Source organism: Sapajus apella, unplaced genomic scaffold, assembly GCF_009761245.1.
Source record: "Sapajus apella isolate SASKATOON/1434 unplaced genomic scaffold, GSC_monkey_1.0 scaffold16, whole genome shotgun sequence".
Lineage (NCBI taxonomy): Eukaryota > Metazoa > Chordata > Mammalia > Primates > Cebidae > Sapajus > Sapajus apella.
In genome coordinates, this window is record NW_022436956.1 from 14,972,378 (window position 1) to 14,989,010 (window position 16,633).

General features: G+C 51.6%; 1 protein-coding gene across 1 annotated transcript in view; it reads right to left on the reverse strand.

The window, feature by feature from the left end:
- POU2F3 (POU class 2 homeobox 3) overlaps positions 1-11,472 on the reverse strand; it is an 81,833-nt gene extending 70,361 nt beyond the window's left edge. Inside the window, exons 1-2 of the mRNA XM_032285187.1 lie at positions 11,306-11,472; positions 5,185-5,253 (exon numbers count right to left, since the gene is read on the reverse strand). Coding sequence (XP_032141078.1) covers positions 5,185-5,253; positions 11,306-11,333 — 97 coding nt within the window. The 5' untranslated portion in view covers positions 11,334-11,472. The remainder of the gene's footprint in view (positions 1-5,184; positions 5,254-11,305) is intronic.
- Between the last annotated feature and the right edge of the window lie 5,161 nt (positions 11,473-16,633).

The window sequence follows — 16,633 nt, forward strand, 5'->3', positions numbered from 1 at the left end:
AGGGATGCCAGGAAGAAAGGGCAACAGGAAGGGGTGGCTGACAAAGCCCAGTCCCCTCCCTTGTCTCTAGCTTCCCCCTTTTTCTCCTGGGCTTTCCTCTTGGGGTCCTTCCTTCCCAGATCTCTGTGCAGAGCACGGGTGCCAAGACACTTGCTCTACAGTCCTCTGGGTTTGAAGCCCCACCCCCTGCCCCTGGTCCTAACCCCTGCCAAATGACAACTGAGCCTAAGGGATATGGGGGTGCTGGGAGGAACTGTGGCTTCTTGGACTAGATTAGTCTACCTGTGGGGGACTTGGCTCCCCTCCAGCCCCTCCGTGCCAGTCTCCGTAATTCTGGCACCTCCTCTAATGCTAGCATTGTCCTTTTTTTTGTTTGTTTTGAGACCGACTCTCTTTCTGTCGCCCAGGCTGGAGTACAATGGCGCTATCTTGGCTCACTGCCACCTCCACCTCCTGGGTCCAAGCGATTCTCCTGCCTCAGCCTCCCAAGTAGATGGGATTACAGGCACGTACCATCATGCCCGGCTAATTTTTGTATTTTTAGTAAAGATGGGGTTTCGCTGTGTTGTCCAGGTTGGTCTCAAACTCCTGACCTCAAGTGATTTGCCTGTCTCGGCTTCTCAAAGTGCTGGGATTCCAGGCATGAGCCACCATGCCCGGACAGGTAACATTGTCTTACGTCCTCTGTCCCTAGTTCCTCATGTTGACTCCCAGTCTTCCTACCACCATCTTTAGGTAGAAAGTCATCAGAAAGACTCAGGCTTAGTTCTGTCATTCTCAAGGTATGGGAGCTTGGGGAAAACTAAGGTTCTTTCTCATCACCAGCCTCATTTCTCCACCTGTGAAGTGGACTAAAAATACCTACTCTCATAGGGCTGTTGTTAAAGCCAAATGCATGACGTGTTTGGGAACACCCTTAAAGACACACGTCACTGGCAGGCAGACATGAGTTCCTGCACTAGAAGGACAACTCCTTGAGGACAGGGATGCTCTTCATCTGAGCCCAGAATCTGCCACTAAGTTATCCTCCAAAGACGCTGGTTGTACAACTACAAGCCAAGCTAGGTCGGAGAAGAGGGTCAGAGCCCAAAGAGAGAAGACAGCTGTGGGTGTCAGAGGAGAAAAGACTGAAAGGGAAGCTGAAAAGAAAGGAATGGGGAAGGAAAAAGGAGGGAGGGAGAGAGCTCAGAACTGAGGAAACCTGCACAAAAATGCAAGATCTGGAAACAGACAGAAAGAATTGTGAAAAGCAGAACTGTGCGCACCTCCTTTAAAATTCAGCCTTTAGAGATTATCTAATCCAAACCCTGCCTTTATGGGGAGGAAAAATAAAGGTCCATGTAGGGAAACACTTGCCAAGGTAACATGCAGGGATTTAATGGCAGACCCAGGATAAGAGGCTGATAGAGTCAGACAAGCCTGATGAGTTTGATTTCGGGTTATAAGCTGTGTGATACCGGGCAAGTTAGTTTCTCATTCTGAGCCACAGTTTACTCATCAATGAAGATGAAGTTAATCATGTCTCTATCTCGTAGCCTAATTGTAAGAATTAAATGAGATGCTGTAAATAAAGTTGCCTGCATGTGCCTGTGGTGGGAGGAGGCTCTGTGAATGTTACAGACTCTTCCTCCTTCCTCCTGACCCTCTGTTCTTTCCTCCCTTGTGACTGAGGCAATGATGTGACCAGGCATAGTCAAAAGTCACAGGGTTGGCTACATCTGCACTTGGGGGTTGTCAGTTACAGACCTGGGGGCTTTTGAAATGTGGGTAAGGCTATATTCTCAACAACCACTTAATTGAGAACAGAAAGAAATTGTTGTCAGCCTCAAGAATGGAGTAAAGGCTGGGCACAGTGGCTCATGGCTGTAGTCTCAGCTACTTGGGAGGCTGCGGCAGGAGGATCCCTTGAGCCAGAAGTTCGAGGTTGCAGTAGCCATGATTGTACTACTGCACTCCAGCCTGGGCAACAGAGGGAGAATCTGTCTCAAAAAAAGAAGTGGAGGAAAAGTAACAACAGATAAGGAAGCAGTAGGTAGGAAAGACAGAAAAGCTGATAGTTCAGAAACGTAGAAAGAGGAAAGAGTACGGGCCGGGCGCGGTGGCTCACGCCTGTAATGCCAGCACTTTGGGAGAACGAGGTGGGTGGATCACAAGGTCAAGAGATGGAGACCATCGTGGCCCACGTAGTGAAACCCCGTCTCTACTAAAATACAAAAATTAGCTGGGCGTGGTGGTGCGTGCCTGTAGTCCCAGCTACTCGGGAGGCTGAGGCAGAAGAATTGCTTGAACCCAGGAGGCGGAGGTTGCAGTGAGCCGAGATTGCGCCACTGCACTCCAGCCTGGCACCTGGTGATAGAGTGAGACTCTGTCTCAAAAATAAATAAATAAATAAATAAATAAAAATAAAAAGAAAGAGGAAAGAGTACTGAACCAGGGCCCTGAGCTTTGACTGGTCCCTTGTGCTGCTGCAAAGGAATTCTAAGCTCTTGGGCAACTTATTCTTCGTCTGTGCCTCGGCTTCCTCACAGGCCAGAGAAAGGAAAGGATGTGCTGCCCAGCCAGGTCTCCACCAGTCAGGAGGTCTGCGTCTGGCCCTGAGAATGCTCCCCGGGCATTCCTGACCATTGTGAATGGGAACGTTTACCTCCCTTTCCCAGATCCTACCCCCAATATCCCTTGGCGATTTCACACAGCACAGAGGGTGCTCTCAGGGAGCTGGGGCTTTCTAAGTCACCTTTGTTTATAGTTCCTTTAAAACCCAGAGACAAACCACCCCTTAATTCATACACTGCTGAGAAGGTGAATCTGCCTTTTAAAATCCAAAGGAAGCCATTAAACCAAGCTGGTAACCATTGTGACTCATAATAAGCTTTCTTCTGTAAAAAAATGAGTCAGAACGACTTTCCAGGAAGTTTGGTTACTTTAATTAGCCACCTCTTTCTTCTTGCCCTTAAAAACATGCAGTAATTTGAAGATCACCTAAGTATTGATGCTACCAGCCAGGGAGCCCTCAAGTGAAAGATCTCCTGGTAATGGCAAAGTTCCAGACATCACTGGCTCCTTGGAGCTGAAAAGGGACCCATGCAGAATCCTTGCCTAAATGGTGAAGGCAGCAAAACCAATATTCCAGGCTGAGGCACTGGCCAGAGTAAAGCAGGGAATGAGCCAGAAATACTCAGCAGCAATAATTATTCTAGAATCTTAATGACGATTACAGCTGCCATGTGCCAAGCTCTGTGCTAAGGGCTTGAGACATCATCTCAAGTAACTCTCAACCCACTCTGTAAATTGGGCATTACTTTTCCCCCTTTACAAAAGGGACAAGGATAAATTTTCAGGTCATGCAGCCAGTAAGCAGCAGAGCAAATTTCATCCCAGGTCTGTCTGATTCTAGATCCATATTCTTCAAAGGTCATCAGTTCCCACCTCCTAGGGAGGCAAAGTGGCTGGTCATATATTGAACTGGCTGAACTGGCAGTAACCCAAGATAAGAGACAGATTCGGAAGGTCTGAGTGGATGTCTGGATTCTTTCTCTCTTAACCTACTTTATGGAAGCCAGATTACTCAGATTGACCATAACACACTAACCTTCCTAACGCTCACCAGGATCTGAACTTCCTCCCTTTCCTGGCTCCCCTTTCAGGGTTCTACGTGGCTCATTCTCACTCCTAACACTGTTACCCTGACTTGGTCACAGTGACAGAACACCAGTGCAAGCTGGTATGCGTGGTCTTCTTCCCAGGCAGACACTCTCTTAGTTGTGCCCCCACACACCTGGGGCAATGGGCCCCAGGTAAAAGGAGTTGGCTCCAACCAGCCTGCTTCCAAAAAAGGGCTATCCAGCTTCTCTGGATAATGGCTCCTGGGCTGATTTTTCTCGTGGGAAGGTGTCAGTGTGGGGACTGTGTCTGTCACTCTCTAGCTGAACTGAATTTAAAGTCTTGCTCAGGTTTTTGAGTTAAAAGGAAATCTTGTTCTCAACTGGGAAGAACAGGTGCCCCTCTCCACAGACCCTTAGTAAAACGTATTCTGCTAATTAATCAATTTAAACATGAGTGTGACCGGCCCACATTCTCCTCAGTCTGGCTGCCTCTGTACATAAACAAAGCAAAATAGAAAGACTGTAGCTTGATGTGTATTACTACCCATGCAACTAGACATTGTTTCAGTATGAAACTGGGGAGCAGAAAAGTTTATGGCAAATGCATATACTGTGGATGTCCCCCGCACACCAAGACCCCCAATTATCTTGTCCCTGATCCTGAATCTCATAGCTTCAAGAATGGAACTAGACCTCTCTAGAAGACTTGAAAAAGATTTTAGCTCTGGGGGACATTGATTCTCTTCCACTTCTAATTTCTGTGTCTCTAATAATCCAGATGAAAGACTAATTGAGGTCTGGTTGGAATGCTATTAAAGTTATTTGGTGATGTTACAATTTATACTCATCTTTAAGTTATTTTTAATTATATGGAGCTTTCAAAGCAAGGCTTGGACTATGGAGGTAAACATAGAGAACTATGAAACTTTCTTTTCAATTCCTTCTTCTCACCTTTTTTTGAGACGGGCTCTCACTCTGTTGCCTAGGCCGGCCTCAAACTCCTAGGCTCAAGGAATCCTCCCACCTTGGCCTGCTGAGTAGCTGGGACTACTGACTTCCTTTATCTCTTCTTTACAAAGCAAAGTCATCTCCAGGCACCAAGCCTTCCTCTCTGAGCCTATTTGCCACCCACATGCACATTATTTGGAAGAGAAGCATTTGTCCACAGGCCTCTTTGGTTAGTGCCTTGAGTAGGGCTACAGAGGTATCTGGGGCTAAAAGGCACTGGTCCCCATCTATGAAACACAGGTTCTGCCTCTGCCAGTCACAGCAGTTTAGAACACAGCTGCTCCTGAACCTTTTTGGTTTTGCTGTGTTTTTAAGGATCTGGTCCCTTCCTAGCCTAGTTCCAGAGGTTTTGTTCTACTGTGGAGCGAAATCTACTGTTCAAAAGCTCCAGAATCATATCCCATGTCTTCAGGGAATTCCCTTAGTTCCTAAGACCTAGCTTTGAGGTCTGGTTGGCTGAAAGACCAAGCAAGAAGAGAAACCAGTTGTTCAACAATTCCCAACACCTCCCCCCCCCCCCCCCCCCCCCCGCCCCCGCATTCCGGCTCCATCCCCCAGAAGAGAAGACCCTTACCTGGCTCCACCTGGCTGAGAGAGCTGCGAGCATCTGTGGAATCGGCTACATCCCCACTCATCTTGATATCTGCAGGGAAAACACAACTGATTTTAATAACAGGTCACAATTTTTCTTGCTATGACATATGTGGCTTTAACTAAATAGCAAAGATGAATGTGTAATTACAACAACCATCAGACTTTCAAATTCCTGATTCCCGAACATACAACCATTAGAATATTCATAAGCCTGGGGGCACGGATCCCCTCCTCCTGTGCTCGCCTCCTCTCCTTGCCTTTCTCTTCCCCTTTCCCCCGTGCCACTGCAGGGTCTCTCACCTTTTGCATCATTCATGGCCATTTCCTTCTATCACCAGGACTCAGTTGGTAAAAATTTAACAAGCGGGTGGAGGGGACACTTCCCATTTCCAACACTCATTACCTTTGGGATCTGAGGAATTTATTTTTAAACAGCAAAAGGATTATCCCTCCCACCCTGCCTCCCCAGCTCTGTTTCCCACAATAACCCCATCCTGGAAGGTAAGAGTACCCTTAAACCAGGCTCGCCCTTGTCACTTTTCTTCCCCGTGTCCTGCCCCGGGTCTCTGTCCGGTCTCAGAGGTCAGCCCACTGTCTGGGGAACAAGCCCTAGCTCCTGTGTTGTCCTCCTTGGAGATCCTGTCCTTTGGGGATCCTTACCTTCTCTCCTACTCCTTCAACTGGCTCAGTGAGAAAGGGATGGCAGCCGGTCAGTGCCCCACAGAAAGAGAATACCTACACCAGGCCCCTGGCTCAGCCCCCAAGTGCTGCTGGTCCGGCCTCTCTGCCCTGCTTCGTTTCAATAAATTAAACATTTACCCTTAACAGACAGCTGCCACCACCTATGTGGGAGGCCCCTGAGTCTCCTCTTGGGGTCAGCAGGGGGAAGAAAAGAGACAACTTTGAACCAACTCTCTCTCCGCTCCTCTCCTGATTAAACCACCCAAAGACTGAAGCCTTAAAGACAGAAGAATATTTTATTCAAATCATGTTGACCCCCACACCCCGCTTCTCTGGGGCAGCACTTTAACTCTTTGGAACCAGATAAAGTCTTGGTGAGCCAATTTGCATACTTGGCTCCGCAGCCAATCCCAGTCAAGCAGGCAGTCTTAATTTGCATCAGGTAATCAGGCAGTTGGCAGTCTGGACGCCGAGGTCTGGAGATGATCGGGATGAGGAAAGACGGTGGGCCTGTGCCCCAAGAAAAGAGGGCAGAAAACCTGCTTTTTCTTTTCGGGTGCGTGAGGCATGAGGTGTGCGGCTCCGGCCGAGGTGCACACCTCTGGAGGGTAGCAGCTTCGGTGCCAAACAAGACGGAGACGGGGGGATCCAGAGACTGACAGCCTAGAATACCCCAGAAGTAGTGGAGAAAGTGAGGAGTCACTGTGGTTTCAGAAATTTCTCGAGACCAGCCAAATTGAGGGAAGACTCCAAGGTCAACACTTAGAGCTCCATGGAACCCTGACCAGACAATCTACACGGCACTTTGTGATCACAGAGCTCTAACAAAGACCCTGCCGCCTTCCCCCGCCCTCCCTGCACCAGTGCATGTGTTTAGGGAGGGGTTTCTTGAGTCTCACCTCGGTCCATCCTGCTGCAGTCTCAAACTTTCTGTATAGTTTGTCATGCACGAATATGCAGAATAACTACTGTGGACCACCCATTTGCAAAGGGCCTCTGTGGCTGCTGGCCTTCTGTTCCGATGGAGAAACGGGCTCCCCTGTCCCACCCATGAAGCACTGTCCCCCGGGAGCTGGGCATTGCCTAACGCAGATCTGCTCAGCTCAGACTTCACCGCGGGGATTCTTCAACAGTGCTGAAAAAAGGCCCTCAGAGAGAGATAGCTGGAAAGGTGCAGAGGAAGTTCTCCCCCGCCAGTGGTTTCAATTTGCTTCATCAGCACAGGGATTCAGAGCATGGGATTTGGCATCAGACAAACCTGGATTTAATCTCAGTGCCATCACTAACTAGCTGGGGGACCCTAGCCACATACTCGAATGTGAATTTTCTCACCTAAAAATGGGACTAGTGATACATACTTCCCAGGGGTTTTGTGCTGATTAAATTAAATACTGAATGAAAACTGCCAGCAAAGAAGTTCCAGGCACAAAGTTAGCACCTAATAAATGAGCTAATTAAACAGACACTTAGGCTTAGGTGCTAGTCCCTTTCCCTTCCTGTCTTATTCTCATGCCCCTCCATTAACCCCTTGCCCCATTACAAGGAATAGCTTTGGTTTTCTGTCTCAGATAATTTGTCCTTTATCTGGGAGACTATTAGGATTCTCCAGATTCTGACTTCATAGAAAAAGTGTTCAGGAAGACAGGAAAAGGTTAAGAGGCAATGAGGCTGGGATGATGACCAGAGTCTCTGAATCAGCTGATTACAAACTCCAGACACTTAAGAAGGTACTTCTTTAGCTAAACTGTAATCTTATTCCTAGAACCCACATTCTCCTCCAACACCCATTCCCCTTCAAATACACCTAAAAGCTATCTCATTCATCCTTTAAGTTAGCCTAAAATTTAGTCTAAAAATAACTTTTAAAAGCATCAACCCCCTCCCCTCCTCATCTGCCATGATGTCTACTCATTTGATGGACCACTATGGGAGCAACAAGATGGCACTTGAGGATTGGAGGGGCAGGGTGAGATGAACTGTCAAACCTCTTCTTGAGTCCCATAGGATGCTAAGACACTGAGAACCTGTTCCTGTTGGGTAGGAGGTTGAGGCTGATGGGTGGGACGAGCTTTTGGGTCTCAGCCTAGACATGGGCCAACACCGAAACTCCCTGAGACGCTGTAACCCTTCACCTGTCGGACAGCACTTGCCAGGGGTGAGTGAGAGAGGTGTGGGGTGGGGCCAGGCTCCACTGTGTTATCTCAGCCAGAGACTAAGTAGGCTCCTTGCCATCACTCCCTTCCCTGGGGAGGCTCAGCTGCTCTGTGTTAGAGCCCAGATGCCAGCCACAGACCCTCACCTGTCCCACTCAGCACCATCACACCCTGAAGTTAGTCTTGACTTGACCAGGAGTGACCCCTCCTTAGACATCTGTGGAGCCCTGGGAGGAAAGCCTGAGAGGCAGTGCTCCCCCCAGGCTGCAGGCTGAGGGCCCTGGACCTCTTGGGACCAGGCTACTCAGGGAAAGCAGAAGCCACAGCCCTCTCTCCTAGTGTCCATCTTCATGTTATTGGAAGGACAGGAGCTCCCTCTGGCTCCTCCCTCAATACCTGCTCACATACCTGCTTCCATCAGGAGACATCAAAGGACCCACCAGCCCCACTTCTGAGCCAACCAAGACTCCAACTCTCCCCTAGAGGAGACTTCTCTCATTTCTTCTCACTCCCACCATCAGGCCCTTCCAACCCAAACACGATTCCTGAGCTCTAATTGGCATCCGTCTGTGAGACTCAGCCCCTCTTTCCCAACCTTGATGGGGAACAGCTCACAGTGAGGAGAAGGGCAGAAAAAGAGACACCTGGGGCAAACCAGGTGTGCCCCCGCCAGCTGGCTTCCCACTGTTTTCCTTTTTTTCTTATCTGCCTCCCTAACTGGCCACTTCTGGTCTACTCCTGCCTGTTTTTAGCCAGGGAGCAAGGAACCTCTTCTTGCTGCGGAGTCCCTGTGTCTGGTGACCTTCTGCCTGCTCAGATCTTTGTGCTTCCATGTGAAAGATGCTCTATAAAGTACAAGGTGTGAGGCTCCAGGCAGACTTGAATCAGGGCTTGTACCCAGGTTATCAGAGCAAGACAATGGTGCTGACTCAGGGGCCGCTGTGCGCGTGGGGTCCTAGGAGTGGAGGACCTGGGAGCAAGCCTTTGCCCTAGTTTGTGTGCTCCTGTTCCTCCTCCTTCCACCATCCAAACTCCTCCAGTAAATCAATTAAGGAGGAGACCCCAAGGGCCCAGGCCTGAGAATTCACAGAGGAAGTACAGTTTATCAAGATCAGTAGCATGCAGGATTACCGTTGGGGTGGGGGAAATAGGACTTAAAAGAGACCACATTTCCACAAAGAGGATCCTGGACAAAGGGGCCCTAGGGAGGGACCTATAATGAAATATGCCATAGAGGGAAGAGCGACCCACCTTCACAGACCCCACAGCAGGGCACGCACTGGAAGACCCTACAAAGAAGACCTCGAACCGAAAAGCCCACCAGGAGGATCCAGGAAAGAGAGTCCTGTAATAGATACCCAGTCGGAGAGAGACCACAGAAAGCTCCAGACTCAGAGACCTCTGGAGGTGCCACTGAAGGGGAACCCTCAGACACTCCAGAGGGGCCAAGACCCAGAAACTGCACAGGGAGGCCAGACAGCCCTGAGGGGGAATGGGCTGAGGAGGAAGCAGCCAAATGGAGAGAGATGAATCAGTGACTCTACCCCCAGATAGACGGAGACGCCACCCTGAGGAGTCACCCCACCTGGCGTTTAGCTCAGTCCCCCCATGTGTCAGGAATCCCTGCTCACAGGGACAGGGTGGAGAAGGTGTCTGGGCTTCTGAGAAGCATCAGCCAGGAGCTCACTCCTGGGGAAAGCAGAGGGGGCTTGACCCTCTCTCAACCTCATCCTCCAGGGCTCCCTGCTATATCCTCTTAGCCCCCAGGCTGCTTCTCTGCTGGGTCCCAACCGTCCCACCCCCTCCCACTTCTGCAGAGTGGGGGCCTCCAGTAGACAAGGAGGTGGAGAACCCCCAGGAAGTCTGTGATCTTCATCCCAAAAAACTTCTTATCCACTGCTAGGCCCACCTTTCTGAAGAGTCTTGCTCCTATTCAAACCCTGGCTTCCTCGGCGGGAAGTGAAGAGGAGAGCACCTACTTGGGGATCTGCCCCCAGGTATGCCCAGTCTAGAAACAGACTTTCCCCAGACACTGGATGACACCCAGTTGGATGCTTTCTTCCGCCTCACCTAGCCCTTCTGGCACGTCCTAGGGAGCCACTCAGCGCCAACATCTCACTGCCAGCCTGCCTCTCACTCAGCCCTGCTGGGAAATAGCATCTGGGGGAACTGGGCACTCCAGGTCCCCTCCCTCCAGGCACTCACTGATGCTTGCTTTCAGGCTGGGTAGGCCACAGTAAGGGCCAAATCCTGCAGCCTGCTGTGCTTCTTGGATGGGTCTGGAAAATTGCCTCCTTCCCACTCTCCCAGAAAGGAGGCTAGGTAACAAAATTCCCATCAACAGCCCCAAAACCCTAAAGAAAGATCACTGGGTCCTGCTCACTTTGAGAGTAAGTTGCTGGGTTAGAAATGGCCAAGGCAGGTACAGCTTTCTTCACCTGTTCTTTGCTCAGGCCCTGTGACCTCCAGAAGGCCCACCCCAACACCAAGCCCCAGGCCAAGACCAACCCGGCTGACTAGTAGCTCCTGCCTTAGCCCAGCTGTGGAAGGAGGCACAGCAAGGTGAATGGAGAGGCTGGGTTCACTCCATGCCCATCTCTCATTCATTCATGTAGGGAAGCCTGACTCCAGGCAAAACATTTGCATCTCCTCGGGTTCCACCCCTTAGGGAAGAAAGGCATGGGACAGGGGAAGAAGGCACACCAGAAGATGTGCCTGTCACCATCGGCTCTCAGACACATGGGAGCATGGCCCCTGCCCCAGGTGCGCCTCTGTAATTGCCCCACCCCACCCACTTCTCCTAAGCTCCCCACCACATAAATGCTCACTTTGCCTCCATTTCACACATATACCTGGGCACCAACACACAGCATGTGGATACCCGCATTTCCCTCACTTACACACTCCCAGGTCCACACCCCTGGCTGAGTGAGTGAACCACCCAGCGCCTGCAACCTCCTGAGACTATGATAGTTCAGCACACCAAGTCCCACGCAACTGTCACCCTCCAGATCAGGGGGCTTCAAAGCCATCCCACCCTCTACCAGCCCCCACCCTCATTCTTTTCTAGGGGTTCTTATCCCAGACCCCTCCCTTTAGTCCCCAGACACTGACCTGCGCCCGCCCCAGGACGACCCGCTATCCACAGCGCCCTCTCCTGGCCGCTGGGAAACAAGCCCCCCCTCCCCCACCAGAACGGTGCCCCTCTCCCTCGCCCCTGCTCACACGCAGTGACACCTGTCAGAGCTCATTCCCTCCGGCCCTCACCTGTGTGCAGGGACTCCAGATTCACCATCCTGCCCCAGGCGGGGCCAAAGCCAGCGCCCCCCCAGGCCCCTCGCGTCTGCCCCAGCCTGGCCCCCTGCGAAGCCAGGGTCTCCTTCTTCCAGTCCCCGGCCGCCGCCGCCGCCGCGGGAGCCGCTGCCGGAGCCGTCGCCGCCACCGTCGCGCGCTCCGCTGCTCCGGCCCGGGCAACACTCGGCGCGGCCAGGATTGCCACACTCCCCAGGTGAGCACGCGGCGCGGGGCGGGGGCCGCTGGCCACGCCCCCTGGCAGGGCCCCCGCGCCTGGCCCCGGGCCCATGCAAAGCAGCGATTTGCATACGTGGAGCTCGGGACCTGGGGAGGGGGCCAGGGGTGCTGCCGGGGCGGGTCTCGATCCTGCGGAACACCTGCCTGCTCCAACCCCGCATGGCAGCACCTCCCCACCGCTTGCCCGCCGAGGCGTGAACTCCTGGTCCTGCTCGCCCTTTTTAGGAAGCCCTGGCAGGTTCTCCAGCCTGAACCCGAGCTTCCTTCTAGACAGATCCTGAAGTGTAAGCCCTGCTAGGAAGCTAGAGCGTTTGGCGAAGTCGCGGGGATCTGCCGGAATCTCACCTATCAACCGCTTACCAGCAGTATGGCTGGGACAAGGTTCTTCACCTCCCTGAGCTCGTTTTACTCATCTGTAAAATGGGGCAGGTGCGAATTGACTTCTCTGTGGAGCTGAGCAGGTGGCCAAGCTCACCTAACCCCCATGGCATCCTCACAGCATTGTGGGATTTAGACAGGGTGCAACTTATTAGCACAGCTTTCAGGCGCACACAGCTGCTTCCTGCTTGCCCCTTGAAGTCTCCTGTCCCAGGTCCCAGGCTGCTGTGTGGCTCTATGAGAGGATAGATATGGAAGTTACCAGTGCCCGGGCTTTTGGTGACAGCCAACCTTCCAGAGCTGGGAAGTGACTTGCTCAAAGGTTCATGCTTCCCTAGTGACAGAGCCTGGCTGGAATCAGGTCTCTGAACTCCCACTCCAGTGCTCTTTGCAGCACCCATCATAGGCTCACCCCTTTCTCTCCCTCTCTTCAAGTCCCAGTAAGTGGTTCTGTCACCCAGGGATGGTCTGCATGGAAGGCCATAAAGCTGTGTGCAAACAGGAGGGCAGGGCTTCGCCTTCCTTCCTAGACAGGACTCCTCATGAGCGTCTTCCCCTTAGTCCCTCCGGCTACTTCCTGCGCACAGAACAGGTGCTGGGTTTTCCTGCCTCTACACCTTGTTTACAGTGTCCTTTCATCCTGGCACATCCATCCCACCGTGCACCACGATCATTACCCTGATAACACCCAGCATTTTGTGTGCTTTCACTGTGTGCCAAGCACTGAGCTGACCAACACTTGAAAGGAATGTTTCGTGCCTTTAATTCTTGTTTAGTCCTCCCCACAACCTGTACATTGTATTAGGACTATTGCCATTTTACAGATGGGGAAAATGAGGCTTAGAGAGTTTAAGTTCCATATTCTTTTTTTTTTTTTCTGCGATGGAGTTTCTCTCTTGTTACCCAGGCTGGAGTGCAATGGCATGATCTCGGCTCACTGCAACCTCCGCCTCCTGGGTTCGAGCAATTCTCCTGCCTCAGCCTCCCGAGTAGCTGAGACTACAGGTATGCGCCACCATGCCCAGCTAATTTTTTTGTATTTTTAGTAGCGACGGGGTTTCACCATGTTGACCAGGATGGTCTCGATCTCTTGATCTCGTGATCCACCCGCCTCGGCCTCCCAAAGTGCTGGGATTATAGGCATGAGCGACCGCGCCCAGCCAAGTTCCATATTCTTAACAGCCTTTGTGGCAGGTTCTGGGGGCCTTTTCCTAGCTTCCCTCCTGGTTGATAACTGATCGATTGCTTCATTCTGTTGCCCCCACCCCACCACCTAGAACAGGGCTGGACGCGCAAAAGGTATCGGAAAGTGTTCCGTGGGTGCTACGGTGGCCCCAGAGGAATAGGAAGCATTTAAGTGCTTCCTCAGATCCACGTACACCACCTCCCCAGTCACATGGACCTCTCCTCCCCACGATCCCGAAAAGAAGGGAGGAGATGACCTTTTTCTTGTTGCTTCCGGCTGAGGAAAGAGAGCAGCAAGGGCTTCTTGGAGGCCCAAGGGGTCCCTCTCAGGACACTCTCAGCCTCTGTTCCTTCCTTCCCTCCTCTTCAACACTCCCCCCACTCCCACCCCCTTCCCGCCTTTTCTTCTCCCCAACATCAGGTTTGGCCGCTTCCCTGAAGTCCATTTCTTACCTACAGCTGCACTCACCTGCCATCATTCAGGAGGAACGCCCACACACAGCTTATATACCCCTGTGTGCTTGTGATTTCCATATGTCTATCTGCATATTATTTACGTGGCCATGTGCACCGAGGGTCTCATTCTCTGACCACCATATCTGGGGCCTGTTGCCCTTTTTCGTGTGTAGTCACATTTCTTCTCTGGGCTTTAGTTTTCCAAAAGTTAGAGAGGCTCATATTTGACAATTCTGAACAGCCTTCTGGCTCCAGCAGCCTAGGAGTCTGGGATTCTGAGGGGAATGGGGAGATGGAGTTTGTGTGGGGAAAGGGTGGGAACTGAGGCACAGATAGCACCTTGGAGGTTCACGGTTGGAGGCACAGCTGTGGGTTCCACAGTTGGAGTGTGGAGGTGGGAGGATGAAGGGGTCAGAAGGGGCCGGGTGGGGAGAGGATAGCAGATTCTCCCTCACATTCATTCCTTTACTCATTCACTCAATGAACTGTGCTTCACGCTGAACACACATCTTATTTTAGTCGGTGCAACTTTAGATGGAAGGTACAATTGCTAGCCCTTGGTAACAGATGAGGAAACTGAGGCTCGGAGAAGTAAACGCAGCTAGTAGACTACAGAGTCAGCATTTAGACCCAGGGCTGCTTGTCATGGAACCCCTCATTTGAGGGACCTGAGGCCCACATGGAGGGGAACTTGCTCCAGAGAACAGAACAAATAAATGGCTCAGCAGAGACCTTTCAGTATTCCCTGCTCCTCCCTCATATGCCCTTTCTGAGGCATAGAAGGCTGGAGTGCCCTCTAAGTCCCATGTGTGGATGGAGGTGAGGGGGGATGGTGAGCAATTTTGATTCCTTCTTTCTCCTACTTGCTCACAGATCATTTCAATTAGATGTGATAGAATGGAAATGTAGAGAACTCCTTCGTCCCTCCCTGCTTTCCAGTTCTTCTAGCCTCTATGATACCAGCTTCCTGAGCCTTGGGCTGGAGCGAGGTAGGTGTAAAGCATCAGCTTCCCTGAGCCTGAAACTCCTTGTCCCTGTTTAGCTTAGGAGAGGAAAGCTGTGGGGAAGAGAGAGAGGGAGATAGGGGATTGCCTGGAGGTTAGAAAGGAACAGAAGAAAGAAAGGGAAAAAGAAGCCGGGACAGGAAATTTCTGTGCCTTTGGACATCAAAAGAGCTATATGCAAAGGAATGCAAATGAAATGCAAATCACTTCTCTCTCCCTCCCTTACCCCACCTCTCTCAACAGCTGGAGGACTTTTTTCAGAGTAGCGGAAGCCTTACTTTGGGATGCTGTGGTTCTGAAACTGTCATCAACTCTGACCCCTCCCCAGGTCCTCCTGGGCCTCCTGGAGTGACATCTAACCCCCTGGCTGCACTTCTAGGGAGTCACTAGTGCCCCAGGCTCCATTTCTATTTGAATATATCATCAGCTTATTTTGTTTCAAGGACAGAAGGCTCTAAGAGCCAAGCCTCCTTTCCAGACAGTGGGTGGAAATGGTGCGCAGCCCTGAGGAGGGTGCTCCGGGGAGGGAGTGGGCCCAAGCCCTGTCCCCATCTCACAGGGAAAAGGGACCTTCATGCTGTGACCCTGGGTTCACTCCCATTTCCTGTCCTGTCAGCTGGATTGAATTGTCAGGGCTGGGAGAAGGGCGGAGAGCGAGGCGTCCTGGAAGGTCACCAAGCAACAAGTCCCTTCTAGCCCTTTTCTTCTGCCAGATGGGCCGTAGGGCCCCAGGAGGGGGTCAGCTCCCTGCCTTGGGGTGATCAAAAGGAGTGGATCCAAACTCAGATTCCCCAAAAAAAGCAGATGGAAGCAAGGGCGAGGCTAGGAAGGACTTCCAGGACTGTTTTAAATCACATGTCAAAGTACATCTGAGGGTATGATTGCAGGAGGCTTTTGCTGGAGGTGGGGTTTGTGTCAGGGTGACACAATGAAAGGTGTCTTGGGAACCAGGATAAAGCAACTGTGTCGAGGGTGGGGATGGGTAGAGGACAACAGAGTCAGCATACAGAGCTATTCTCTGCTCTGCTGTCTCTAATGCTAAATACCCCCCCCACCCATGGGCCATCCCCCCCATACCCAGACTTCACCCACGTTGGGGGGCAGTACACACAAATTCATTGTCCATTTTGCACTTAAAAGTTCAGAATTGGGCCGGGCACGGTGGCTCACGCCTGTAATCCCAGCATTTTGGGAGGCTGAGGCAGGCAGATCACAAGCTCAGGAGATTTTGACCAGCCTGGCCAATATGGTGAAATCCTGTCTCTACTAAAAATACAAAAATTAGCCAGGCATGGTGGCGGGCACCTGTAGTCCCCGCTACTTGGGAGGCTGAGGCAGGAGAATCACTTCAACTTGGGAGGCGGAGGTTGCAGTGAGCCAAGGTTGCACCACTGCACTCCAGCCTGAGTGACAGAGCAAGACTCTGTCTCAAAAAAAAAAAAAAAAAAGTTCAGAATCATGGATAATGGTAACATATATTTAATTGAATGACAACATAACAGCAACTCCGTCTTCCAATCAACTTTTTTGACTTTGAGGCTGACATTGGGCCCGAGCCGGACCTTTTTTTTTTTTTTTTTTCAGACGGAGTTTCGCTCTTGTTACCCAGGCTGGAGTGCAATGGCGTGATCTCGGCTCACCGCAACCTCCGCCTCCTGGGTTCAGGCAATTCTCCTGCCTCAGCCTCCTGAGTAGCTGGGATTACAGGCACGCGCCACCATGCCCAGCTAATGTTTTGTATTTTTAGTAGAGACGGGGTTTCACCATGTTGACCAGGATGGTCTTGATCTCTTGACCTAGTGATCCACCCGCCTCGGCCTTCCAAAGTACTGGGATTACAGGTGTGAGCCACCGCTCCTGGCCAGGGCCGGACCTTTTTAACTGCACCTTCAACAGAGCCAGGCCTCGACCAGCCCTTACCTGGCCCAGCTCACCTTACCCCAGGTAACCTTCCCCAGCCTCCGTCTGCTCTCTCAGCGTAACTCTAGGCCCAGCGCGCCCTCTTGTGGTCATAGGGGCGTGTGACCCTGACTTTTGCACC